The 27,644-nt window shown below is 37.7% G+C and overlaps 2 protein-coding genes and 1 pseudogene across 22 annotated transcripts in view; 2 read left to right on the top strand and 1 right to left on the bottom strand.

The window, feature by feature from the left end:
• The window catches only part of TRMT1L (tRNA methyltransferase 1L), a 36,308-nt gene extending 26,208 nt beyond the window's left edge, over positions 1-10,100 (bottom strand). For 2 of the 8 annotated variants that reach the window (XM_082473032.1, XM_082473033.1), the window contains exons 1-2: positions 927-3,579; positions 616-680 (exon numbers count right to left, since the gene is read on the bottom strand). In XM_082473032.1, the coding sequence (XP_082329158.1) occupies positions 616-672 (57 nt within the window). In that variant the 5' untranslated portion in view covers positions 673-680; positions 927-3,579. The other 6 variants (XM_082473026.1, XM_082473030.1, XM_082473029.1 and 3 more) reach the window with 6 other exon arrangements.
• LOC309666366 (reactive oxygen species modulator 1 pseudogene) overlaps positions 1-27,644 on the top strand; it is a 263,646-nt pseudogene that overhangs the window by 187,082 nt on the left and 48,920 nt on the right. The gene's annotated exons all lie outside the window — the stretch shown is intronic.
• The window catches only part of SWT1 (SWT1 RNA endoribonuclease homolog), a 105,673-nt gene continuing 88,230 nt past the window's right edge, over positions 10,202-27,644 (top strand). For 2 of the 13 annotated variants that reach the window (XR_014266780.1, XR_014266782.1), the window contains exons 1-4: positions 10,202-10,411; positions 14,304-14,404; positions 21,679-21,762; positions 23,595-23,653. Coding sequence is in view for 10 of the 13 variants with exons in the window: in XM_082472830.1 (XP_082328956.1) it covers positions 14,312-14,404; positions 21,679-21,762; positions 23,595-23,653 (236 nt within the window). In the remaining 3 variants the exon portion in view is untranslated. The remainder of the gene's footprint in view (positions 10,412-14,303; positions 14,405-21,678; positions 21,763-23,594; positions 23,654-27,644) is intronic. The other 11 variants (XR_014266781.1, XM_082472830.1, XM_082472829.1 and 8 more) reach the window with 11 other exon arrangements.

The raw sequence follows: 27,644 nt of genomic DNA, 5'->3' as shown, positions 1-27,644 counted from the left end.
TCCCCCCCAGTACTTTACATTTTTTAGTGACTTGAAAGGAAAATTAATAATGAGGACCCATTAAACTAATATGCATTCAGGATAGTGTCACTATAAAATATTTTATAATTTGTATTCCCTAAAGGTCAAATCTATCCTAAAAGTAAACACACGTACTTTTAAAAAAAAGTTGGTGAGATTTCAGAAAGTTTCTTCATTCTGTCCTTTGACAAATTAAGAGGAAGAACATAGGATGAGTATGAATCGACACATATTAAGATATTTACTAAACCACAGAAATTAAAGGCTCTTATTCCATGATCAAAATTTATTTTGAAAGAAAAGAATTACTATTTAAAAATCTCCATTCCAAAATTAGTAAGTGGGTTAACTTTCCTTTTGAACACAAGAGAGCAGGTGATCTGACTGAAATTAAAAACTTTAAAATGAAAAGTTCAATATAGCAACTTCTTTCATACATTTCATATTTTTCCTACTATGGTAATCTGAAAGCCCTTGTAAACAAAATCTTAAACTCATTGCTGAATATGCACATTTTAGTCATAAAGCAAGTCAAAATTGCACTTTCTTTAGGGACAGCTAAATCTAAAAAAAACAAATCTACCATGTGATTACCTGTTCTCCAATAATGTTTGGTTTCACTGGTCGACAAGGTAAGTGACAGATGCACATCCTGTAACCTAGAATGAAGAATGAAGAATTGCTGCTTGTCTATCACTGTTCATTAAGTATTCAATTATTATTAAAAATTACTAGCAAATTTTATTTTATAAGAATAATTGAGATTATTCTTATATTTGTAACGTCATAATTTATTTGAATGAGATTGCCTTAGTTTTACGCACTTGCTGTATATGACATAGTATAAAAACAAATACAGGAGATCTAGGGTCAAAATCTGGTTCGGCCAAAAGTATCTGTGTTACCTTGGATTAGTCATTTAGCTTCTTTGGGACTCCGTTTTATCGTCTTTCTGCCATCTTGACTTTTTCTTAGGCTTCATCTTCTTTGCCTTATGCTGCATTTACCATTACACAGCCTCTTCTTCATTTATGATACGGCACTATCTTATTTCTCTTCCCATCTTTCCTACTTAATCTTCTTTATAGATTCTTTTCCCTCTCTCATACTCGAAAATGTAGATTTTCTGTATGCTTGATGTGCTACATAAACTTTTTCTCATTTCCTTGGTAACTGTAGTGCCTTTCATGATTGCAACTATCTCCCCTGTGAGAAGGAATCCCAAATTATAGCTCTCTTACCAACTCATTCCTGAGGGCCAGATCTCTACTTCCAATTGCCTATTGAAGACATATGACTGGTTATTTCAAAACCTACTGTCGGGAATTCCCTGGCGGTCCAGTGGATAGGGCTCCACGCTTCCGCTGCAGGGCACATGGGTTTGATCCCTGGTCCCTGTTCGGGGAACTAAGATCCCACAAGCCGTGTGATGCAGCCAAAAAAAAAAAAAACAAAAACAAATAAAAACCCAACAACAACAGAACTCCAAAAAACCTACTGTCAAGGGCTAAAATTTTCATTTCCTCTTGAACCAGGTCTCTTTCTCACCTTTTCAATGAATGATAATGCCTTCCAGTTACTCCCAATTCAAAAACTAAGTTATCTTTAACTCCTTTCTTCTCATACTTTACATCCAATCATTTATTTGAATATGTTGAAGTGTCTCAGGACTCAGACCTTGGACAACAACTTTTTTCCACCTATATGTACTCTTAAGGTTATCCCACCCAGTCTTATGGCTTTAAATAGCATCTATATTCTGACAACTCCGAAATATGTATCTCTAGCCCAAACCACTTCCCCAAAGTCTAGATTCATGTAGCCTCCAGGCTACTTGATATCTCCACTAGATGCATCTCAACATTTGCATGCCTAAATCTGAGGACCTGTCCTTCTTTCTCATACCTAATGCAGTCTTCTCCATCCCAGTAAAGGACAACATTTTTCTAGTTGCTCAAGTCTCAAACACAAGCATTCTTGGCTTTTTCTCCCTCATCTCACTTCTATTCCTTCAGCAGATCTTATTCAACATATTTGCCAACTACTTTGAAGCCTGCTCACAAAGACAAAATCTATCATGTTCACCATCTACCAGATGACCACCATGTGAAAGAACCCAACAACCTAATGTACATGACAGAGTAAAGCAATACTATGAGCCATCAAAGAGAAGAGAATAACTTGGAGGAGGGAGACCAAACCTAAAGACTAAACAATGGCTTAAATAAAGCAAACGAAAGAGACCTTTGTAATTAAAATGAGATCTTTCTTTTTTGATAAGAAGTCAATATGGTTTACTATACATTCTTATAAATAATTAAACATAAAACATACGGCTTCTGAATTAGTCTCTAATACCCTTTTCTCTAAGTAATTAGTGATAATCTAAGAAAATAATTCTGGTATAGTTCTGGCTTCTTTTTTTGGGTGTCTTATAATGGCTATTTCATTCAGTCTGGTTGAAACCCCAGATAAGCACATTTAACAATGACTACACTTATATAATCATATACAAATATAAGTATATACATGCTTAGATTGATATTTAGGGCTTTTTGGGGGGGTACTTTTTGTTTTTATCCCATATATTGCTATTTTCATTAGTAGTTTACCATGGAAATCCTTCCAAGTAAACTGGTATAAATCTAATATACTCTTTTCAATGGCTGCATAATATTTCATGGTATGTATGTACCATAATTTACTCAATCTCTTTTATTTTAGTTCCAAGTTTTTGTCACTAAGCCCATGCTGCAGTGAATATTCTTGTACACCTATCCTTGTGTATTGCTGCTTTTACTCCTAGGAAAGGCAGTGCCTGGTGGATGAATATTTAAAATTTTTTAAATGTTGCCAGATCTCTTTCCAAAAATGCTGTAATGTATAATTCACTATCTCAGAATCTAATAATTCACTGTCTCTAAGAAGTATTTTAACTTGGTAAGATGTTGTTTTTTCTTCTTCAACTTTATTCATTTCTTTGTATGAGTCCTCTCGTTAAACTTACTCCCTCAAATTGTGTCATTTTTGTCACTATTATAATTGTTTTTTTCTAATTTCCATTTATCTAGAGTAGAGAGACTCTGATTTTGAATATTTATCTTGTATCTCACCACTGTTCCAAATACTCTCATTAAATGGCTTTTTTAAGCCATCAGCAGAAAAAAAAAGATGTTATCTTCTTTTTTCCAATACTCATACCAATTATTTTATTTTCTCGTTTTACTACATTTATTATATCTTCAAAAATATATGTAAAATTGTAGTTGTTCTAATATAAAAGGAAAAGTATAACTTATTAAAACATGGTTCAATAAGTAATGTGGACCTTTAGCGCCAAGCAGGTACCCTGTATGGAAGAGATGCTTAATAAATGTTTGCCAAACTAAACTATTGGTGTCACATCTATCTATTGCCTAGAGAGCTATATGGTCTTTTATTAATAAATACATTAAAAGGGGCATTAATCCTTCATAATTTTAAACTGAAAATATTTGATTATGTTTTCATTAAAATTCCAAAACTGGTACCAAATCTTTAATTTCGTTTACATCACTTTTAGCAAGCACAAAAATACTAACCTTCAAATTCAACTGAGACTTTCCAGTGTAAATTTTGAAGGTGACGATGAAGCTTATGACTATTACAAGCTCTGAATTTTTCCTTGGGGCACAATGGACAAGCCTGTTTGTTTCCTGTTAAAGGAAAAGGAACTAATAAAGCAGAGAACAGACTAGCTATTAATGCTTAAATTTAGCTACAAAAGAAGTAACGGGGAACCTCTCTTGCCCCTGCCCTTTACCCCCCAAAACACACACTCACACACCTTAGATAATACCTTTCTTAACATTAGGGAGAAGTCATTCCTGCCTCAGCAGGTACTTAACAATAGTTGTTTTAGCACATGGTCAATGACTTATTTTTTTACCTACAACTCTCCTCTCTGTGGCTAGCAGATATCCTTGTTGCCACTGGGAACAGAGATGATGAGGAAGTGATAAACTACATGATATCCCTCCAGCCAAAGTGCCTGCCAGAGAGAATGTCATTCTGTACTTTGGGCAGGAGAAAAGGCAGCAGTTGTCACACTCCCAGAGGGCTAGGAGCTGGGCAGAGAGCATAAGTATCTGCTCTGATACTCTTCTACTCTAGCAGCAACAAAAATAGTTAATGTGTGGAGTTAGAAAAATGGAAGAAGGAATTGGAAGGAGTACCCTGGATCCTATATAATTGCTATTCTGAGACTGGGGTCATGGTTACAACCACTGTATCCTATTACTAAATTTGTAAGTTCTTCCTTCTTTATTAACATATTCTTGAAAAGCTTATGTGTTAAATAAGTTTTATTTAATTAGAAATGTAATGTTTCTTAATAAAAACTTTGATAGTATACAAAAGAATTAAAATCTCAAATCCAGGTTTAAAGCGATAAAATATACAGAAAAAATAACTCAATTTTTAATCCAACAAATATCTTTCACACATAGCACATGGCAAGTATAAGCACAATTTTATTTCTTTTATTTTATTTATATATATATATATATATATATATATACATATATATATATATATATATATATATATATATATATATATATATATATGTATATATATATATATACACACTCTGCCTACTTCAGAAAACCGTGAGGAGATCTTGAGGATGGAATCCAAGCACTAAGGATGGCAAAGTAGAAAGAGAAGAGCTTGGGGTGCTGACAACATTGTGAAACTCTGTACCAGCCCTAAATTGTCAGCCTTGGGACTTCTTTTACATGAGAGAATATAAGCCTCCATACTACTTTTTGGATTTGTTACTCATAGTAAAATGTAATTCCTAACTTTTAGAATACAAAGCCCTTATATATCCATGAGACCGTAATTTCCTTGAGAAGTTGTGAAATAACTTATCTCATAGCACCTTTGCATATAGAAGGCTATAATTTCCTAAGTAAAAAACCATTATTTTACTTCTGCTCTAGTTCAGTGAAAATAAACAAATCTATGCTTAGAAAAATTTTCATGTGTCGAAAGATGACAAATCATTAGAAACTGAGAAAAAACACATTTTCAAATCATGGAAATACCTGCATCAAGATTATCTGAGTTCAGTGAACTGGCAGAGTCAAAATCCCCTTCAGTTACGAAAGCTAACTTCTCTAGATCAGCAAGCTGCCTTTGAATCGAGATGTGTCTCTCTGAAAGGAAATTTTAAGAGTTAGAAAATTATGCTTTAACAATCTGTATTCCAACTTCATTTTTATTTGATCACGTCACATAGAATTTTACACTTTTATTTCCTATAGCACAGTGCCCTAGTACCTAGATGGGAAACTCAGTTTATAAAATGACAAGTGTGCCTAAGAAGGCAGAGTCGGGGAAAAAACTCTGCTGTGTAACCTCACAGCTTTCAAATTCTATCTTATTATTCAATATAATTCTACAAAAGAAAGGTTCTAGTCTGTACAAAACACTGAAGCCATGTTTCCTGTTTTCAAAGAAATTTCAACCAGGTGAGAGAGATTAACATGTTAACTACTAACTAGAACACAAGGCAGGATGAAATGAACACTAGGGGTAAAGGTAATATGATGCTGGCCTACAGAGGAAGGAGTAATTCATTCCAACAAGTGCTCCTGGGAATGTCTTCACTGAAGAAGTGGCATTTGACTGAAATTTAGGGCATGAATAGAATTTCATAAGGTATGAATAGAATTTCAATAAGTAGAGATTTGGTGTCAGGCCTTATAAACTGAAGTAACCTAATAAACAAAAGCATGTGGTGTAAAAATACACAGCCACCTCTATACCACTCCTGGCTGGAAAGTAGTATGTTTGGGGGATAGAGCTGGTAGAAAGATATGCAGCCAAAAATGTATCATGGAAGGCATAAATTCTATGCAAGTTAGTTTGGACTTTACTCTTCAGGCAATGTTAATTCAGGTTTCTGAGGAAATCAAAGACATGATTTGAATGCATTTCAGGAGGGTATCTCTGGCTGTAGTACCAAGGATCAATAATTGAGGTGAGAAATTAGTAACAGAAAAGTACTGGAGAAGAGAAGGTAAAAAAAGAAGCAAAGAACTTGGGATGTGAAAGTACAGGTGAAGATTAAAGGACGATCCTGAGATTTAATAATACTGTTAACCAATAAAGGAAGCAGAGAACACTTTTGGCACAAAGGAAGAGGAAAGAGGAGACAAGGGAATTTAGTTTTTTACACAGTGTGTTTGATTACTACTGGTATTAGGTACTCAAGTCCAGTAGGCAGCTGAATTGTTTTTGGAGCTCAGGAGGGATTCTGAATAGATATAACTCATAAATACACATGTTAGGTGAAACTATGAGCATGAGTAAGAAAGCGTAAGGGAAAAATATTGTGATACAGAGAAGAAAAAAGCCAAAACTCAGTCCCAGTAACACATTTTTGGGTTACTCAAATATTATACATTCTTCAAATTACATACCTGTAAGTTTTGGAATATATGAATAATCTTTCCAAAATATGTTTATCATATTCTTGAGTAAGTCGTGTGTGGGATGCATTCCCCAATGCTGCTGAACCCGCTACTGATTAATATAAATGGATACAATTTGTAAGTGAGGTATGGAGGTATGTAGATATTTGTAAGAGACATTGAGGAAAATCAAGAGGGTACATTCAAAAAGGAAAAATGGTATGGAGAATCAAGATAATGCAGAAGCCAAGAGAGAAGAGACTGTAAAAGAGAAATGCTCCACAGTTAAGTATCACAAATAGTTGCAGAGATCAAGAAAAGACCACTGGATTTAGTATTTAGCAAGTCTCTAGTGACCTTTAAGAAAGAAGGTTCAGTGAGGTGTCTGAGAGTACAAATGGGATTGGAAGGAGAAACCAAGTATAGAAAATCAGCATAGATTATTTTTTTCAATAAGTTTGGTAGTATAAAAAAGGAGATGGATGGGATTGTAACTTGTCTTTTCTTTCTAAGGATAGAGAGACCTGAATATGTGTAGCCCCAAGGGAAGGAACATTTACAAAGTGGAATCCTGAATATGCAAGACTAGGAGATGTAACTGACAGGAAAGGATCCCCAGTGAGATAGGAGTCAATGGGGGTAAACCACAAGGCTCTCTAATATTAATTATATAATTAGATTATACAATTTCTCGACACTGCTGTCTTCCTGCCTATCCCTCTCCAAGCTTCATGCCCAGTTGCTTTGTTTTCCTTCTGTATAATTTGTGTTCTTGTTCGTCTCCCCTACAAATAAGCAGTAAATAGGCAAGGGCTATGTCTTATTCATCTTTGTAACGGTTAAGTGCCTAGTGCAGTAACTTGCACACCGCAGGCACTAAAGTTTTAAACTAATTTTTTAAAAAAATCATTAGTCTTTTTGGATGCAGTAGCACACTGAGTCAATAATTTTGGAATTCAATTCAGCACTGTCAGACATTCCTGCTAAAATTTATTAAAAAACAATTTTTACCTAACTCTAAAATGAGAAAAACAAGGAGCAGCAAATGCTATTGGTTAACTTCTTATACCAGGTATTGTTCAAATGACTTACAATGAGATATGATTTCTATAAACAAGTAAAATTTTTTCCCACTTTACAAAAACCGTTAATTGCTAGGTGTCTGACCTTACTGTCTAGTAAGATTCAGGCAATGAATCCACGTGTACAAACCAGCCTATTTAATTTGAAATCATAAAAGCTTTTGGCTTCCATAGTTCAAAGATCTGTGTGTGTGAAACAAGATATATAGTGCTACATAACGATGTGCTTATTTAAATCATTCCAACTACTAAGTAGTACAAAGCGAAAGGGGCCTGGTAAGCTAGAAAACTGAAAATCCTGTGGTCCGCTATTGAAGTAAACTCTAAAAGATCTGTCTAAAGAGTCATGATATGCCTATGTACATCTCTGAAATCACTTTCTGGTTCAAGACAGTAGTTATCAGTCAATCTGTACTTTAAATCACTCAATCTTTTTGTAACACACTAATCCAGAAGTCAATAGGCAAACCTCTTGTTCAATCAGATGAGTCCAAGATGCTAGGAGGTTCTTTTAAAACTTCTTTTTCCTCAATTTTCAATTCTATTTCAGATATGCCATCTTCATCTTGCCTAGTTAAGACTGATTTCAGAGGGCTACCTAGACCATCTAAAAATAATTTTTAAAATGTGATTAATATGTTTCTAATGCATGTCAGATTCTCAGTCATTACCTACTTGTCCCAGCAATGCATTTTCAGGTGTCTCAAACATCATGCATTCTTCAAATTACACACTTGTAAATTTTGGAATATATGAATAAATCTTTCCAAACTATATTCAACATATTCTTGATGGTGCGGAGCTGGAGAAAGCATGCATTCCCTAAAGCTGTTCAACCACCTCTGATAAACATAAAAATACCCCATCTAGAGATGAGTTAGGGAGGATACCTTACTCAGGAGAGTGTTCCTCCTCTTCCCCCATTGTAGTTGTGGATGAAGAAACAACTGGCCTTATTTTGCACCTACTAGCTCTGATCTTCTCTGATGAGGAGGGGCCTACCAGAGGCATGCTGACTTTGTCTCTGCCCTACTCTTAAATCTACTATAACAATTTATATGTTGTTTTAAAATTGTAAAATAATTCTATTAGATTATAACTGTCCAAATGTTTTATAAACATTAATCTCACAACTGGCTTAGAAGTAGGAAAGACAACGAATTAATTTAAGATATTTTGTTATGATTCAGAAAGAGCATAAAGGTCAATTTTGGGACTACATTTTTAAAGAAAACTTTTAGACCTTACATTTGAAAATGTTCAGCAGATTCTTAAGAAAGTGTTACTTATCAATCTTTTAAATTCCTTTATGGTCCAATAAATCATCACTTAGAAAACATGCAAGCACAATCAGAAGCACAATAATACGGGCTATTAATTTTCAACAGCCGACTTCTGATGGAAAAACGTACAAAATTCAATTGGTATTTATGTCTGAGGGAAGACATCTGTAATTTAGACGACTCTTTCTTAAACTATTCATCAGCCTCAAATTCTTTTTGGAAGCAAGCTGCTAAAGAAAATGAAATAATGAGAAAAACCCATCTCTTGTCTCTGTCGAGGCACAAAAGCTAATTGACAGCAACGGTTGCTAAATCTTGGCAGTTAGCATCTACTACAGTAAACAGGTTGCCTCGGTTACTCTATCATATTTTAAAGGACTTAGTGAACCATGGCAGACGGGGCTGAGAGGGAAACTACCAAATTAGGTGTAACTTCTAATTTTTGTACCAAAAAAAGACTCCCTTTAACGAAGAAGCCCACAACCTCATTATTTCCTTCTATCTGCAGCACCCCTGGCCTCCACAGATCCTTCACTGTGAGGTCCCCAAGGTTTGTGGAGATGCCTTCCCCCATCCTACACCCGTTTTACCCGCTATACGGGTTCCTCCTTCCTCCCCCCATTTCTCTAAAACTGCCTTTCCCCATAAAAACCATCCCAGGGGAGAAGGGCCTCCCCTACTCCCCAGCAAGGCGCACTTTCTCGCTTCTCCTGCGGCAGACAGATCTGGGCCTCCTGCACTTACTGCTTTCAGCCTCATCAGGGGCAGAGGCTAGGGACGGGGACAGGGTCGGAGCCTGGGCCAGGGCAGGGGCTGGGACTGGAGCCGAGGCCGGAGTCGGGGCCGAGGCCGGAGCCGAATCCGGGGCCGGAGCTGGGACCCGAGCCGAGTCCGGGGCTGGGGTCGGGACCTGGACCTGGGCCACTTCCACCTCCTCCTCCTCCTCCTTCTCCTGGGGCAGCAGCTCCTCCTCCGCCATATTCTCCATAGTTACCGCCTCCGTGCCAGGCCCGACCGGGGACCAGGAGGGGCTCACGGCGGGGTGAGACAACTGGCGTGAAAGCCCAGAGGGCCGGATCCGAGGAGTGGGGAAGCAAATGGGGAGGGCGGGATGCGTGCAACAGACAAAAGACGAAGAACCAGTGACCAAATCCAGTCAGCAGAAAAATAAAAAGCAACAGACAGCGATTCGCGGTCCCGTCCGCTTCCTTTTCCCCAAGACGTTACGACGCCAGCCCAGACTGCGCAGGAGCGGGCTGGGGACGGCGTCCAATGAGGTTAGAGAGTTCCGTTTCCGCGGTGCGTCTCCGTCCCAGGCGTCAACAACCGAATCCAGCCAAGACTACAATACCCAGGGTGCACCGCGCCGCCTGGGTGGGCGGAGCCGGAGTTCCAAGTCCTCAGAGGAAGTGAACGCAAAGCTAAACAAAAGCTCGGGAGCCGTTCGAGCCGTACCCTGCCTCCGAGCGCAGAACTACATTTCCCAGCGGGCAGCGGGCTCGGGGTCCCTTTCCCTTGGCCTGGGCGTCCCGAGTCGCCACCGGCGCGAGCGCTGGTGAATAAGGTAGGGAGCCGGGGCGGGGTGGGGGGAGGAATCGTTGACGTTACGCTCACTCCGGTACCGTAGCGGGCGGCCGGCGGGACGGACGGAGGATTCCGGGTCCCTTTGAGTCTGGGCTGGGCGACTCTGGGGGCGGACCCGGGGTTGAGCCTGCTTTGTGAAGGGTGGGGTTCTGGCCCGGCCCTTTCTCTGGAGCTGCCCCTCGCCCCGGCTAGGGTCAAGTGTGTTAGTACGCGAGCCCATGGGCCTAGGCGGTTTACAGGACGCTGACAAGCTCGCCTGTCAGTCAGGTGGACTTCGAGTTGGGGGTCTGCTCCTCATTTCGTACCTTCACGCACACCGTGACCCGAACACTCTTTTCCTTTTGTTTTTATTTTTGCCCTAACCTACGTATTCCCAGTATCAGCGCTGCGCCGTGGCTGTAAGATTCCTGTGGATACGGAATTTGGCGGGGTGGGGGCGGGGGGAGTGCCCTGTGCTTATATTTAGGCTGTTAATACCCAAAGCTCGTTAATATGTTGAGCTTCGGAGCACTTGACTGATGCGATTCACATTCCTCAAGGCGTATGCAAGTGAGTTCCCCGGCCCCCGTACTTCTCTTGCCTTTACTCTCTGAGCTTGCTTGAGCTTAAGCCGCGCTCCTTCAAGCCCGCTGGGGTAGGCAAGGGGAAAATTTTTGAGTTTTCTGGCTACTCTGCCTGAGACTGGTCCGAATGTTACAGGCAGCAGGGCAGGAGAGGGAAACTCTTTTTAGTCTCAGGTTCTCGCACTTCAGTTCGGTTTTCCTAGTTAATAAAGCTGATACTTAATGCTTATCTCATTGGTCTGTTTATTTTCTATTTGTTTCAGTCCCAAGGGGAGAGCGAGTGTGATTATTTGGCAATTTGAAACTCAGAACAAGAATCTGGTCCTCCCTCCAACCCCCCAGTACTTAGGAAGTATATTTGGAGGGTTTTTTCCCCCCTCCTCCCCAATTTAATGGAAACACAATTTATCCCCCGGAAGTTTTCGTGAATTATAGTTCTAAAGCCCTCTTCGTGGCCCCATCCCCAGCTTTTAACTATTATTCCTGGATGTATGCTGCCTCACTGCTCGTAACAGTTGATTAAAAAATGACATAATAACACATTCAACTTACAGACATGAGTAGTGGATATTTGTGCATAATACAAGAACCAGTGATTTTTTAATTTCTAAAAGACTAGATGGTTCATTGAAAGCTTGATTCGGTATGTCAATCTCATTAATACCAGCTGGAGACCAGAAGATGAAATGGGTTAGATTTTTAGCCTGTGCATTCTGTGGTAATTTTTTTTAAAAAATTAATTAATTAATTAATTTATTTATTTTTGGCTGTGTTGGGTCTTCGTTTCTATGCGAGGGCTTTCTCTAGTCGCGGCGAGTGGGGGCCACTCCTCATCGCGGTGCGCAGGCCTCTCACTGTCGAGGCCTCTCTTGTTGCGGAGCACAGGCTCCAAACGCGCAGGCTCAGTAGCTGTGGCTCACGGGCCTAGTTGCTCCGCGGCATGTGGGATCTTCCCAGACCAGGGCTCGAACCCGTGTCGCCTGCACTGGCAGGCAGATTCTCAACCACTGCGCCACCAGGGAAGCCCCTTGTGGGAATTTTAATAAGAATTTCTAAGCATGGTCCCTGCTCTTGAGACATCCTGAAGAAGGTATCTTCAGAGTTTGGAAGAATCAGATTGAGTATATTACTTATCTGTTGCTGCCTAAGTTATCTCAAAACTTAGTGGCTTAAAACAAAACAAAAACATTTATTACCCCACAGTTTGTATGGGTCAGGAATTCAGAAATGGCTTTCTGGGTATATCTGGCACTGGGTCTCATGAGACTGCAGTGAAGATACCTACCAGGGATGCTGCCATGTGAAGGCTTGCTTAGGGCTGCAGGATCAGCTTCAAAGGTGGCTCATTCACATGCCTGGCATTTTTGGCAGGAGGTCTCAGTTCTTCCTTGGTGGGCTTCTCTTTGGGTTACTTGAATGTCCTCATGATGTGGTGGTTGGCTTTCCCTAGAGTGAACAATTCAAGATAGAGTAAGGCAGAAGCCACAATGTCTGATTAGACCTAGTCACATACTACCCTATAGCAATATCCTGTTGGTTACGTGGGTCGTCTCTATTTATTGTGAGAGGAGACTACATAAGACTGTAATTACCAGGTAGCAGAGATCATCAGGAGCCATTTTGGAGACTGGCCAGCACAGGAAGTCTCCCCTCATTTAGTTTGTATTTTGATTTCCATAGAATCAATATGAATTTCACACTAATATGAGTATAAAACATTTGTCATAGTACACATATGGGTGTTTTTCCTTTGATAGTCCACTATCTGCAGTGTTTTTTTTCAATTTGTCTTACGGGTAACAGGTTCAATTGTGTTTTTTTGTATTCAGAGCACAATGTGAATGGGTTTAAATTGTAAAAGGTAACATAACCAGTCCATTGCCTCTAAGCAGTTCATCTCATGGAAGTTATTATTTTTCATTATGCCTTCCCCCGCTTCACCCCCCCCCAAACCCCCCATGGAATGGGATCCTTGGAACAAGAAAGAGAGATGAAGATTATTCCTCTAATCTGGAAGCTCAACTGTGAATTCAATTATTGCCATAAATTATGTTACAAAGCAAAATTTCTGGGTAATTTAGAATTTGTTCTTAGAAGTTTATGTTGGCTACTCTTTTATTAATTTTTATTATTATTAGATTTCTGTTAGCTATCAGCATTTTTATTCTTTCTTCCATAATCATCAAAACATTCTAAAAGTTTGATTTAGCGTAATTGAGCATTCTTTTATAGAACTTCACTTACTGTGATCATGATTGACCAGGAGTAGTTGCAGTTGCTTGGTTTCTAGTCTTTGTTACGTTCATAGTGTCAATACATATCACTGCCAGCAAGAAACTCTCCTTTGGACTTTGCTTCTGGACTCCTTTTACATCCTCTTGCCCCAACAAACCTGGTGATATTCCCAATCTCTGGCCTCTACGTTCCAGTACAGGATGGTTGTATACACTATCTTGAGAGTGTTTATGACCATAAGGAATGACTATGTTTGTGTGTGTGTTTGTTTGTTTTCCTGTCAGTAACTAACAGTATAGACTTGATCCAGAACAGGGCTGGAAAAGTGAGACTGGGATGGGAAGTGGACAGAGGGACTGGATCAGCAAGAGTTGGAAGTGGCTCAGAATGAACAATGAATATTCTTGGGAAGAAAAATTCACTCATTCATTCACTCAGCAGGCATTTGTGAACACCTCAGTTTTCAATACAGCGCACTCTTCAAGAAGCTCAGGGTCTAGAAGAAAGACAACCACGTAAGCCAGTATTTGTTAAGACCCTACTGTGTACTATCCTGTACAAGGTATTTTTACATTCATAGTTTCATCTGAGTTCTTCAAAAACCTTCTCGGATGAGTTATCTCTATTTTACATATAATGAAGCTAGGGCTCAAAAAACGTATGTGTTTTGCCCGAAGTCTCACTCAGTGAGTGACGGAGGATGTGTTGGGAAAATGAAGACTTTTGACTAACTGGTTTTGAGGTATATATAGGTGGGGCAAAATACAGCAGTCTGGCAGGCAGTTGAAAATGGTGATGTGATGCTTGAGAGAGACGTCAGGGCCAAAGGCATAGTTTTAAGAGTCATTCCTAAAAAGGTAATAGATGAAGCTGAAGGAGGGAAACAGAACATTATGAGGGAGAATATAAGTAAAGTGGAACAATGAGAGAATCCCGTCACCTTGAGAATGGGTAAAATATAGAAATTATTTTGTAAAACTCCAGTCTTTAAGGAACTGAAAAAAGAATAATTTCTAATGTTTTTGTTGTGGCAGTGGTAAAACACACATAATGTGCTTTTGATGTTTATTTTAGCTTTCCAAATGTCCAGCAAAGAATCTTGTGGAAAAAAAGAGAAATCTCAGAGAAAAGGCACCGCCCCATCACCCAGTGTTGATGAAGAAGTAAGAATTCTGGTTTGTTGACCTAAAGATACCCTTTTTTACAGTTTATTTTTGTGTAATGAAAAAAAATACACCTCAGTTTTAAAATGAGATATGTAAATATTTTGTTCTTCCCTTCTGACCCAGGAAAAGTCACTTGTTATTCTCATTCTTTTTTTTTTTTTAACATCTTTATTGGAGTATAATTGCTTTACAGTGGTGTGTTAGTTTCTGCTTTATAACAAAGTGAATCCGTTATACATACACATATGTTACCATATCTCTTCCCTTTTGCATCTCCCTCCCTCCCATCCACCCTATCCCACCCCTCTAGGTGGTCACGAAGCACCGAGCTGATCTCCCTGTGCTATGCGCCTGCTTCCCACTAGCTATCTGTTTTACATTTGGTAGTGTATATATGTCCATGCCACTCTCTCACCCTGTCACATCTTACCCCTCCCCCTCCCCATATCCTCAAGTCCATTCTCTAGTAGGTCTGTGTCTTTATTCCCGTCTTGCCACTAGGTTCTTCATGACCTTTTTTTTTTTTTCCCTTAGATTCCATATATATGTGTTAGCATACTGTATTTGTTTTTCTCTTTCTGACTTACTTCACTCTGTATGACAGACTCTAACTCCATCCACCTCACTACAAATACCTCCATTTCATTTCTTTTTATGGCTGAGTAATATTCCATTGTATGTATGTGCCACATCTTCTTTATCCATTCATCTGATGATGGACACTTAGGTTGCTTCCATGTCCTGGCTATTGTAAATAGAGCTGCAATGAACATTTTGGTACATGACTCTTTTTGAATTATGGTTTTCTCAGGGTATATGCCCAGTAGTGGGATTGCTGGGTGGTATGGTAGTTCTATTTTTAGTTTTTTAAGGAACCTCCATACTGTTCTCCATAGTGGCTGTATCAATTTACATTCCCACCAACAGTGCAAGAGTGTTCCCTTTTCTCCACACCCTCTCCAGCATTTATTGTTTCTAGATGTTTTGATGATGGCCATTCTGACCAGTGTGAGATGATATCTCATTGTAGTTTTGATTTGCATTTCTCTAATGATTAATGATGTTGAGCATTCTTTCATGTGTCTGTTGGCAATCTGTATATCTTCTTTGGAGAAATGTCTGTTTAGGTCTTCTGCCCATTTTTGGATTGGGTTGTTTGTTTTTTTGTTATTGAGCTGCATGAGCTGCTTGTAAATCTTGGAGATTAATCCTTTGTCAGTTGCTTCATTTGCAAATATTTTCTCCCATTCTGAGGGTTGTCTTTTGGTCTTGTTTATGGTTTCCTTTGCTGTGCAAAAGCTTTTAAGTTTCATTAGGTCCCATTTGTTTATTTGTGTTTTTATTTCCATTTCTCTAGGAGCTGGGTCAAAAAGGATCTTGCTGTGATTTATGTCATAGAGTGTTCTGCTTATGTTTTCCTCTAAGAGTTTGATAGTGTCTGGCCTTACATTTAGGTCTTTAATCCCTTTTGAGTTTATTTTTGTGTATGATGTTAGGGAGTGTTCTAATTTCATACTTTTACATGTACCTGTCCAGTTTTCCCAGCACCACTTATTGAAGAGGCTGTCTTTTCTCCACTGTATATGCTTGCCTCCTTTATCAAAGATAAGGTGACCATATGTGCATGGGTTTATCTCTGGGCTTTCTATCCTGTTCCATTGATCTATGTTTCTGTTTTTGTGTCAGTACCAAACTGTCTTGATTACTGTAGCTTTGTAATATAGTCTGAAGTCAGGAAGCCTGATTCCTCCAGCTCCATTTTTCGTTCTCAAGATTGCTTTGGCTATTCGGGGTCTTTTGTGTTTCCATACAAATTGTGAAATTTTTTGTTCTAGTTCTGTGAAAAATGCCAGTGGTAGTTTGTTAGGGATTGCATTGAATCTGTAGATTGCTTTGGGTAGTATAGTCATTTTCACAGTGTTGATTCTTCCAATCCAAGAACATGGTATATCTCTCCATCTATTTGTATCATCTTTAATTTCTTTCATCAGTGTCTTATAATTTTCTGCATACAGGTCTTTTGTCTCCTTAGGTAGGTTTATTCCTAGATATTTTATTCTTTTTGTTGCAATGGTAAACGGGAGTGTTTTCTTAATTTCACTTTCAGATTTTTCATCATTAGTGTATAGGAATGCAAGAGATTTCTGTGCATTAATTTTGTATCCTGCTACTTTACCAAATTCATTGATTAGTTCTAGTAGTTTCCTGGTAGCATCTTTAGGATTCTCTGTGTATAGTATCATGTCATCTGTAAACAGTGACAGCTTTACTTCTTCTTTTCCTATTTGGATTCCTTTTATTTCTTTTTCTTCTCTGATTGCTGTGGCTAACACTTCCAAAACTATGTTGAATAATAGTGGTGAGAGTGGGCCACCTTGTCTTGTTCCTGATCTTAGTGGAAATGTTTTCAGTTTTTCACCATTGAGGACGATGTTGGCTGTGGGATTGTCATATATGGCCTTTATTATGTTGAGGAAAGTTCCCTCTATGCCTACTTTCTGCAGGGCTTTTATCATAAATGGGTGTTGAATTTTGTCAAAAGCTTTCTCTGCATCTATTGAGATGATCATATGGTTTTTCTCCTTCAATTTGTTAATATGATGTATCACGTTGATTGATTTGCATATATTGAAGAATCCTTGCATTCCTGGAATAAACCCCACTTGATCATGGTGTATGATCCTTTTAATGTGCTGTTGGATTCTGTTTGCTAGTATTTTGTTGAGGATTTTTGCATTTATGTTCATCAATGATATTGGCCTGTAGTTTTCTTTCTTTGTGACATCTTTGTCTGGTTTTGGTATCAGGGTGATGGTGGCCTCGTAGAATGAGTTGGGGAGTGTTCCTCCCTCTGCAATATTTTGAGGAAGAGTTTGAGAGGGATAGGTGTTAGCTCTTCTCTAAATGTTTGATAGAATTCGCCTGTGAAGCCATCTGGTTCTGGGCTTTTGTTTGTTGGAAGATTTTTCATCACAGTTTCAATTTCAGTACTTGTGATTGGTCTGTTTATATTTTCTATTTCTTCGTGGTTCAGTCTTGGCAGGTTGTGCATTTCTAAGAATTTGTCCAGTTCTTCCAGGTTGTCTATTTTATTGGCATAGAGTTGCTTGTAGTAATCTCTCATGATCGTTTGTATTTCTGCAGTGTCAGTTGTTACTTCTCCTTTTTCATTTCTAATTCTAGTGATTTGAGTATTCTCCCTTTTTCTCTTGATGAGTCTGGCTAATGGTTTATCAATTTTGTTTATCTTCTCATAGAACCAGCTTTTAGTTTTATTGATCTTTGCTATTGTCTCCTTCATTTCTTTTTCATTTATTTCTGATCTGATCTTTATGATTTGTTTCCTTCTGCTATCTTTGGGGTTTTTTTGTTCTTCTTTCTCTAACTGCTTTAGGTGCAAGGTTAGGTTGTTTATTTGAGATGTTTCCTGTTTCTTGATGTAGGCTTGTATTGCTATAAACTTCCCTCTTAGAACTGATTTTGCTGCATCCCATAAGTTTTGGGTCATCGTGTCTCCATTGTCATTTGTTTCTAGGTATTTTTTGATTTCCCCTTTGACTTCTTCAGTGATTACTTCATTACTAAGTAGTGTATTGTGTAGCCTCCATGTGTTTGTATTTTTTACAGATCTTTTCCTGTAATTGATATCTAGTCTCATAGTGTTGTGGTCGGAAAAGATACTTGATACGATTTCAATTTTCTTAAATTTACCAAGGCTTGACTTGTGACCCAAGATATGATCTATCCTGGAGAATGTTCCATGAGCACTTGAGAAAAATGTGTATTCTGTTGTTTTTGGGTGGAATGTCCTATAAATATCAATTAAATCCATCTTGTTTAATGTATCATTTAAAGCTTGTGTTTCCTTATTTATTTTCATTTTGGATGATCTGTCCATTGGTGAAAGTGGGGTGTTAAAGTCCCCTGCTATGACTGTGTTACTGTTGATTTCCCCTTTTATGGCTGTTAGTATTTGCCTTATGTATTGAGGTGCTCCTATGTTGGGTGCATAAATATTTACAATTGTTATACCGTCTTCTTTGATCGATCCCTTGATCATTATGTAGTGTCCTTCCTTGTCTCTTGTAATATTCTTTATTTTAAAGTCTATTTTGTCTGATATGAGAATTGCTACTCCAGCTTTCTTTTGATTTCCATTTGCATGGAATACCTTTTTCCATCCCCTCACTTTCAGTCTGTATGTGTCCCTAGGTCTGAAGTGGGTCTCTTGTAGACAGACCTGTATATACGGGTCTTGTTTTTGTATCCATTCAGCCAGTCTGTGTCTTTTAGTGGGAGCACTTAATCCATTTACATTTAAGGTAATTATCGATATGTATGTTCCTATTCCCATTTTCTTAAATGTTTTGGGTTTGTTATTGTAGGTGTTTTCCTTCTCTTGTGTTTCTTGCCTAGAGAAGTTCCTTTAGCAGTTGTTGTAAGGCTGGTTTGGTGGTGCTGAACTCTCTCAGCTTTTGCTTGTCTGTAAAGGTTTTAATTTCTCCATCAAATCTGAATGAGCTCCTTGCTGGGTAGAGTAATCTTGGTTGTAGGTTTTTCTCCTTCATCACTTTAAGTATATCCTGCCACTCCCTTCTGGCTTGCAGAGTTTCTGCTGAAAGATCAGCTGTTAACCTTATGGGGATTCCCGTGTGTGTTATTTGTTGTTTTTCCCTTGCTGCTTTTAATATGTTTTCTTTATATTTAATTTTTGATGTTTGATTAATATATGTCTTGGCGTGTTTCTCCTTGGATTTATCCTGTATGGGACTCTCTGTGCTTCCAGGACTTGATTAACTATTTCCTTTCCCATATTAGGGAAGTTTTCAACTATAATCTCTTCAAATATTTTTTTCAGTCCATTTCTTTTTCTCTTCTTCTTCTGGGACCCCTGTAATTCGAATGTTGGTGCGTTTAATGTTGTCCCAGAGGTCTCTGAGACTGTCCTCAGTTCTTTTCATTCTTTTTTCTTTATTCTGCTCTGCAGTAGTTATTTCCACTATTTTATCTTCCAGGTCACTTATCCGTTCTGCCTCAGTTATTCTGCTTTTGATCCCTTCTAGAGTATTTTTAATTTCATTTATTGTGTTTTTCATCGTTGCTTGGTTCCTCTTTAGTTCTTCTACGTCCTTGTTAAGTGTTTCTTGCATTTTGTCTATTCTGTTTCCAAGATTTTGGATCATCTTTACTATCATTATTCTGAATTCTTTTTCAGGTAGACTGCCTATTTCCTCTTCATTTGTTAGGTCTGGTGTGTTTTGACCCTGCTCCTTCATCTGCTGTGTGTTTTTCTGTCTTCTCATTTTGCTTATCTTACTGTGTTTGGGGTCTCCTTTTCACAGGCTGCAAGTTCGTAGTTCCCGTTGTTTTTGGTATCTGTCCCCAGTGGCTAAGGTTGGTTCAGTGGGTTGTGTAGGCTTCCTGGTGGAGGGGACTAGTGCTTGTGTTCTGGTGGATGAGGCTGGATCTTGTCTTTCTGGTGGGCACGTCCACGTCTGGTGGTGTGTTTTGGGGTGTCTGTGGCCTTATTATGATTTTAGGCAGCCTCTCTGCTAATGGATGGGGCTGTGTTCCTGTCTTGCTAGTTGTTTGACATAGGGTGTCCAGCACTGTAGCTTGCTGGTCATTGAGTGAAGCTGGGTCTTGATGTTGAGATGGAGATCTCTGAGAGATTTTCACCGTTTGGTATTACGTGGAGCCGGGAGGCCTCTTGTGGACCAGTGTCCTGAAGTTGGCTCTCCCACCTCAGAGGCACAGCCCTGATGCCTGGCTGGAGCACCAAGAGCCTTTCGTCCACACGGCTTTTGGGAGGTCTGACGTCTTCTGCCAGCATTCAGTGGGTGTTCTGTAGGAGCAGTTCCACGTGTAGATGTATTTCTAATGTATCTGTGGGAAGGAAAGTGATCTCCGCGTCTTACTGTTCCGCCATCTTGCCCCGCCCTCCTCATTCTTTACTTGCATTATTTTATTTATTCCTCACAGCTCTGTGAGGTAGGTATTGTTTTTATCCCAGTTATACAGATGAAGAAACTGAGGCTTGGCGGTATCCTTTGTGCTTCCTTCTCATCCTCTTAAACTATAATCTTTCAAGTGTCCAGCCTCAGTTCTCCCAGCGTAATGCAATAACATTCTTTCAGTTGCTTGGGCCAGAACCCTGGTCATCATGCTCTACCTGCATCCCATCTATCAGCAAATTCTACCAGCAGAGTCTGACTGCGACCTTTACGTCTATCACCGTGATCCAGGCAATGAACTTGCTTTCCTAGGTTATTTCAATAGTTTCTAAATTGATCTCCCTGCTTCCACCTTTGCCTTCTTGTGTTCTTGACATAACAGCAGAATGATCCTATTAAAATGTAAGATCATGTCACTCCTCTGCTCAATATTTTCTTGTGGTTTTCCACTTAAGAGAAAATGCTGAAGTCCTTGCTGGGGCTGACAAAGTGAACTACTCTCCCCATCTCATCTCCATTACATTCTCTCTTTGCTTTCTCCACTTCTTGGCTTCCTTGTTGTTGTTCCAATAAGCCAGGCACATTCCTGCCTCAGGGACTTTGTGCTTGCTGTTACTCCCTTTGAACTGAAAAATTTTCCCTAGATATCCACAGGGTTTGTTCCTTCATTTCTTTAGGTCTCTATTCAGATGTCAACTTACCAGTGGGGCCTTTTTTGACTACTCTGTTTAAAATTGCAACTGCCTCACCCTTGTCTGTCAGCCCTTCCTGACCCCTTTCTCTGTTTTATTTTTTTTCCATAGCATCATCTGACACACCTAAATATATTATTTGCTTATTTGTAAATACCTGCACTAGTTTTTAACCTCCATGAGGGCAGGGACTTTTATTGTTTTTTCATTAATCTGTCCTCACTGTCTAGAATAATGTCTTTGATACATGGTAGGTACTCAAAATATGTTTGTCCTGGGTCTGTTGAATTCAGGATCCACTGAAAAATAACTGGATATATGGTTTTGCTTTGTGGAAGACGGAATTCCACCATGGCAGTGCCACTTCTCAATGTCCTTGTCTGAGTCGTCTGCAGCCTTTTGCTGTAGCACCTGTATCCCATCTCATCCGTAGTTCAAGAGCACCTACATCTTCTGATTTCTAGTTGGGTCTTCCTTCCTCTTACCAATGTTTGTATGCCCTTAAACATTGTTCTCCTCTGAAATTTATTATTAATGTAGAAAGAATCTTGATTTATAATAAGTGATGAAATAATGCTCTCTTATGCTGTGCTTTATTTTGTGCTTTTCTTTCCTTTTTTCCAAATGGCATTCTTAGGATAAGAAAGAGAAAAAAACCCCAGCAAATTTTACTAGTTCAGCTTGTTCTGTAATAACGGTTTCATCAGAGAAGAGAAAACTGGTGAGTGTTTAGATACTGTAACTAACTCTAAAAATTATTTATATTTAAGTTTTAATGTGCAGTTAGAAGGTTTATGATATAAATTCCCCCACTACTTTTCCATTATTTATTTTTTTTAATTTTTAATTTTTTATTATTTATTTATTATTTTTATTTTTGGCTGCGTTGGGTCTTCGTTTCTGTGCGAGGGCTTTCTCTAGTTGCGGCAAGTGGGGGCCACTCTTCATCGCGGCGCGTGGGCCTCTCACTATCGCAGCCTCTCTTGTTGTGGAGCACAGGCTCCAGACGCTCAGGCTCAGTAGTTGTGGCTCACGGGCCCAGTTGCTCCGCGGCATGTGGGATTTTCCCAGACCAGGGCTCGAACCCGTGTCCCCTGCATTGGCAGGCAGACTCTCAACCACTGTGCCACCAAGGAAGCCCTCCATTAATTTTTTTCTTTATATTATTCTTACTTTTTGATAGCCGATAGACAGAAAACCAGTTTTTTCTTTCTGCTGCTCACTAAAAAGCGTTTATCAAGTTCTTTGTTTCTTTGTGCTAATAGACCCTATTATGCGGGATTAGACTGCATGAATATAAATTTAGACAGTTTTTAGGTCTTTCCCCATATATGGTTATATTTATCTTTACAATTTCATTTTGAGATAGCCAAGACACAGTGTTTGCATTTTCAGATTCAGAAATAGAGATTCAGAAAGTTAAGTGACTTGTCAAAGGACACAAAATTATTTGCAGCAACAGAGCCAAGTCCAGATTTCTTTCCACTGTCTCACAAGTGATTTGAAACAGTGACAGCAGACCAAACACATTAACCTAGTACATGGGTGGTTGTGAAGTACTCATCATATTCAAGTGGGAGTTAGGTGTATATCAGGATAGCTACACAGTTGTTTTAGGTAATAAGAGAAGGTAGTTGTGAAAGTTCCATGAATGCAGAGTTGGGTTTTTAAGAATTTGTTTTCATGTAATGAAACTGCTGTTGCAATTTATTCTTGCTTTATTAAACTTGTTAAAACACTGATTTCATCATATTTCTCCTCTGTTGAAAAATCTATTACTTTTTTAGTTTATCATTTAGGACCGTCTTAAATTTGGTCACACCTTAACTATCCAGTTTTCTTTTTTTTCTTCCTCAAAACAGTCCTGCTTCTAGCGAGGCAAGTTTATTTTCTCTCTGCTGAATTTATACCAGTAGCCTACAGCTTCTTAGGATGCCTAATTTTTAACTGAGAATGCCTTTTTTCTTTTACCCATTAATCTTTATTCAATATATGTTCAATCTTTAGCATATTTTTTGTCTACCTTTTTTTCCTAGGTACATTCCAACTTTTGGTGTTTGAGGTTTTGAACTCTTTTTACAACTTACTGTTTATTGTACTGCTTTGACACTTATGTCCTTTATATTAGGTTATTTGTACATATCCTTCTACTTCTTTCTACTTTATCCTTTTACTGTACTCTGAACTCTTTAGGACAGGGACTATACCCTCTTTCTCTATTATTTTTCTTGTGCCTAGCTCTTGTCCCCAGAATACATAGAGAGACAGGGTGGTAGAATAGAGAGGGTGGACAGATCTGGTTTCAGATCACGGCTCTGCTACTAACTTGCTCTGTGACGTTGAGGATATTTTTGCTCTGTTTGAGCCTTGGGTACTTTATCTGTAAAACGGAGATGATGATAATAGCTGTCTCACAAGTTTATTGGAAAGATTTTTAGTAAATTATTGTGTCAACCTATTCACTAACACATAGGTATGGAAAAAATACCATCTCCCAATCTCCTTCCCCAGTGCACAATTTATATTTCCTAAATGATATCGTTTTTTTTTCAGAAATCAGATCATACACATATTCTGTACTGTAATATAAAAAGAAGACAAGAACTGAAAAGGTAAGTTTTCTCTTTTTCTTGATATATTTTCACTTTTTTTTAGCTTTGAATTGTGAGACTAAATACTTAGATTCGCAAAATCCTTTATTTTGTTTAGTACTGTTTTGCATGCAAATATTTATAGCTAAATCACAGATTATGATTAATTTTCTTAATATTTGTATAAATTTAAGAAAAAGTTGAGTGAAATGAAAAGTCTATCAGAATGCTATGCTATGTAAATACTACTTTCAAATAAAATGTAAATTTTTATCTCAAGTAAGTTGATTTTGACGCACTCTTATAAGATATATAACTTCATTATATATAGTAATGGAAGAGATTATGAGGCTGATTTAATAATTTTGGATAAATTATCTTTGCATATTACCCATGAAGAGAATATGTAACTTATTGAATTGGTAAGGTTCTAAAACCATGTTAATTAAAAACAGGTTATGGCTACAACTAGAGAAATTGGGGAATAGTGTTAGGAATAATGGAGATTATTTCTCCTTAGTTTTCTGTGTTCTTTGGATCAAAAATTCAGAGAATTTTGTGGGGAAGGAATTCTTGCCAACTAATGGGGGTAAATAAGTATAAAAAGTATAATGCATGATAAAAGTTGGTAAGATCAAAGTTTCTCTGAAAATAAGGAGTTACAGGAAAACAATTAAAGTGGCATTAAATCTATAAATAAAACTTCTGCTTCCCTGACAAGCTCAGTTAATGTTTGCTAAAATCAAAAAATCCAGCTTGCCTCTGACTCTTTTTCAGTTTTTCTTTTGAATCATCTTTTTTTTGTGAATCTTTGTCTCTATATTATTATCTGTTGAAGTATACTCTGTCACAAATTTCATGTTATATTGACTATCACTTTCTAAATTTTTCAGATTTTTAATGCCTTTTGTACTAGTATCTGTTTTTTTAAAAAAAATTTTAAGTTCTAAAACACTGCCTGATTTTTCACTAGTTACCTTTTGCTTAAGAGCACATTTTCTAGCCTTGATTTTATATCCATGTATAAGAGTGTAAATGGAGTTCTGATCTATATACTCTACCCCCTTGGACTTACTCATATAGTCTCTGGAAGGAGGAAAAAATAATGTTGAATTATTTTGAGAATAGGATCAAAATTATTCTAAGGATGCAATGAAGTTCAACTTGGCATCAGTATTTATTCAAAATCTGCTACTTGGCTTCAGCCCTTGCATCATTGAATAGTTGAATGTCTTATTCAATGACATTTCTGTATCTCTGAACCCAGGTGTGATCAATGACCATGCTATTGTGTGAGTTATTATCACATCTAATCAGGGTAACAATATCAGTAATATGAACAGTGCAAAGCATCTAGATTTATTGTTAATCTCTGATTATTTACTTTCAGATGTTGGTGAAGTAGTTTAGATGTAACTCGTGAAATTTTCTTTTGTCAAAGACAAAAGTATATGGCATACAATATACTTCAGAACGACCTTGTCGTGCATTTAAACAATGTGGTATATATTTGAAACGTTGATTGGACAAAAGAAAGCTGTAACACGGTGCTTAGTAGATATCAATATCAGTAATGCGGGATTTCTCATGACCATTGGTTGCCTGCAGAGAAAATGATTCATTTGAGGTTGTTGTTTACTTCCTGGAGCAGTAAACAAACTTATTTGCCTTAAGGTTATAAGTATTTCTTTATGATACATGGCATCTTCCGAAAAGATCTCCCTATTCAACTACAGGGAAGGTCCCGAAATTGATGTGCAAACATTGGAAGCTGAGATGTAGGTGGAAAATCAGAGAGAATTTTGTCATCCTGAAAGCCAGTTACATTGTATTGTTACCACAATTCCAGATCCTTGGTTTAAGTACATATACATGAATTTTTTAGCAATAAAAATATAAGCAAAGGCAGCAGTCTTTTGAAAATATTCAGAAAGCATTTCGTCAAGTTGCACACAGTTTGTGGGATTTCTTCAATAAAAATTGCATCATAACCATTGGCCACATCTTTAAGTCCAGGAGTTGAAAAGGAGATAAGTTTTATCTCAGTTAGTATTAGAGAGATGGTAATATTGCCATCAGCAGTACCCATTATTGGCAGAATTAACCAAAAAGTACTTTATTCTTCATTTGACCTAAGTTGAAAGTAAGTATGTGATTTAATATCCTAAATGTGCATTATGATGGCTGATGGAGTAATCTAGCCACTGGTAATGTTGAGCAATTATTTTTCTTGCCGTATATCATGTTTTAAAACCTTGGTTACTAAATTTTGGGACTTTCCTGGTGGCCCAGTGGTTAAAACTCCGTGCTTCCACTGCAGGGGACATGGGTTCGATCCCTGGTCGGGGAACTAAGACCCCACATGCTGCGTGGCGTGGCCAAAAAAATAAAAATAAAACCTTGGTTACTAAATTTTAAAATAATCTAATTATAAAAATTAAATTTTTGCCAAGATTTCACATTTATTTTTGTATCACAAGAGTTCAATCTAGGATGGTGATATTTAGCTTCAGCTGATATTGAGCTTACGCTTAAGTCATTCATAAAAAATAAGTATTTGCTATATGTCTAACATGTCTAAAAAGATCTCAGAACTTTAGTATTTTGGGTTGCAAATATACCACTGCATTATCACAATATAGCATTTTGCAAAACTAGTTGATAAGAGGTAACTTTAAGATTTAATTTTGCTGGTCTTTTAAAAGGTATTATAATGCTGAGTTTTTATTAATTATGACCATATGGACCATGGTGTATAGATTGCTGTGAAATATGCAGTACAGGGCTGTTGTGAAGAAAAAAATAAAATAGGAATTTTAAACTGCTCAGAGAACTACAGGGTCCTGTCAAAAGTTTTCTTTTGTTTGTTGTTTTTCTGATTTTTCTTTGATACAGTTGATGTCTTATATACTATTAAGTGTCAAGCTAGGGTCCTATTAAAGTTTTGTTTTATTGCTACTTATTAACAGATAAATAATGATAGGCAGTCTTTTTGTAGAAAGAGATAGTAAAGAAAGTAAAACCAGATGAAGACTCAGGTGAAACTCCTATAGAAACTCTGAGATGTTTATAGTTTGCTTTTGCATAATTAATTATTTGAGAAGTCACTTATTTACCATCTCTTTCTCCCCTGCTGGACGGTAAATTAATTGGGGGTACGGACTGTATTTGTTATGTCCTCCGCTGCCTCCCAGTGCCCGGCAGAGTGACAAGTGCTTAAAAGGCACTTAAGGATTTACTGATATAAATTAATGGATTGTGGTTCGTCGAATTTTTTTCCCCTTTCTTTCTGACTACAAAGTAATATCTAGTTTTATTAAACAGGAAAATGTTATCACTTCTAGCTATTGCTGCTTCTAAAACTTTTTAGCACATTTCTTTCTAGCTTTTTTACTATGCTAGAAAACTGTTGAGACTGCATTATGTATACAGATTTGTGCCCTACTTGTTCTCTGCTTAATATTATATCAATATGTTTCATTATGTCTTTGAAAACTTTTCATAAACATCATTTGAAATGACTGTGACACTCCATCATATTCGATAGAATGACATGCTTTTTGGTCATTTCAAAAATTTTAGCATTTATCTTGTACCTGATTCTTTGCTCTTATAAATAGCCCTGAATTGAATATTTTGCTGTTATTATTTTTTAGTCCATTTCTGCTTTTTTTCCTCCTTGGTATAGATTTCTAAAGTGCGAATTACTAAGAAGTCAAAGGATAAGAACATTTTTAGAATTCTTAATTATATTGTCAGATTCCTTTGTGTAACTGTTAAATCATTTTGCATTTCCACTAGCAACATATGAGAGGGTCCATTTTACAATTTCTTGCTGGTGTTTAATGTTATTTAAAAATCTTTGCTAATCTGATAGAAGAAAATGGTATGTTGTAATTAGCATGTCTGTGACTTCTAGGGAAGTCAGACTTTTTTCCCCAAAGTGTTTATTAGCTATTCCCTTTTTCTCTTTCATTAATTTTCTGTTTATGCCTTATTCTAGAGTCTTAGT

Source organism: Balaenoptera physalus, assembly GCF_965194825.1.
Source record: "Balaenoptera physalus genome assembly, chromosome: 1".
NCBI lineage: Eukaryota > Metazoa > Chordata > Mammalia > Artiodactyla > Balaenopteridae > Balaenoptera > Balaenoptera physalus.
Note: the sequence above shows the minus strand (reverse complement) of the source record. Positions and strands in the feature narration are given on the sequence as shown.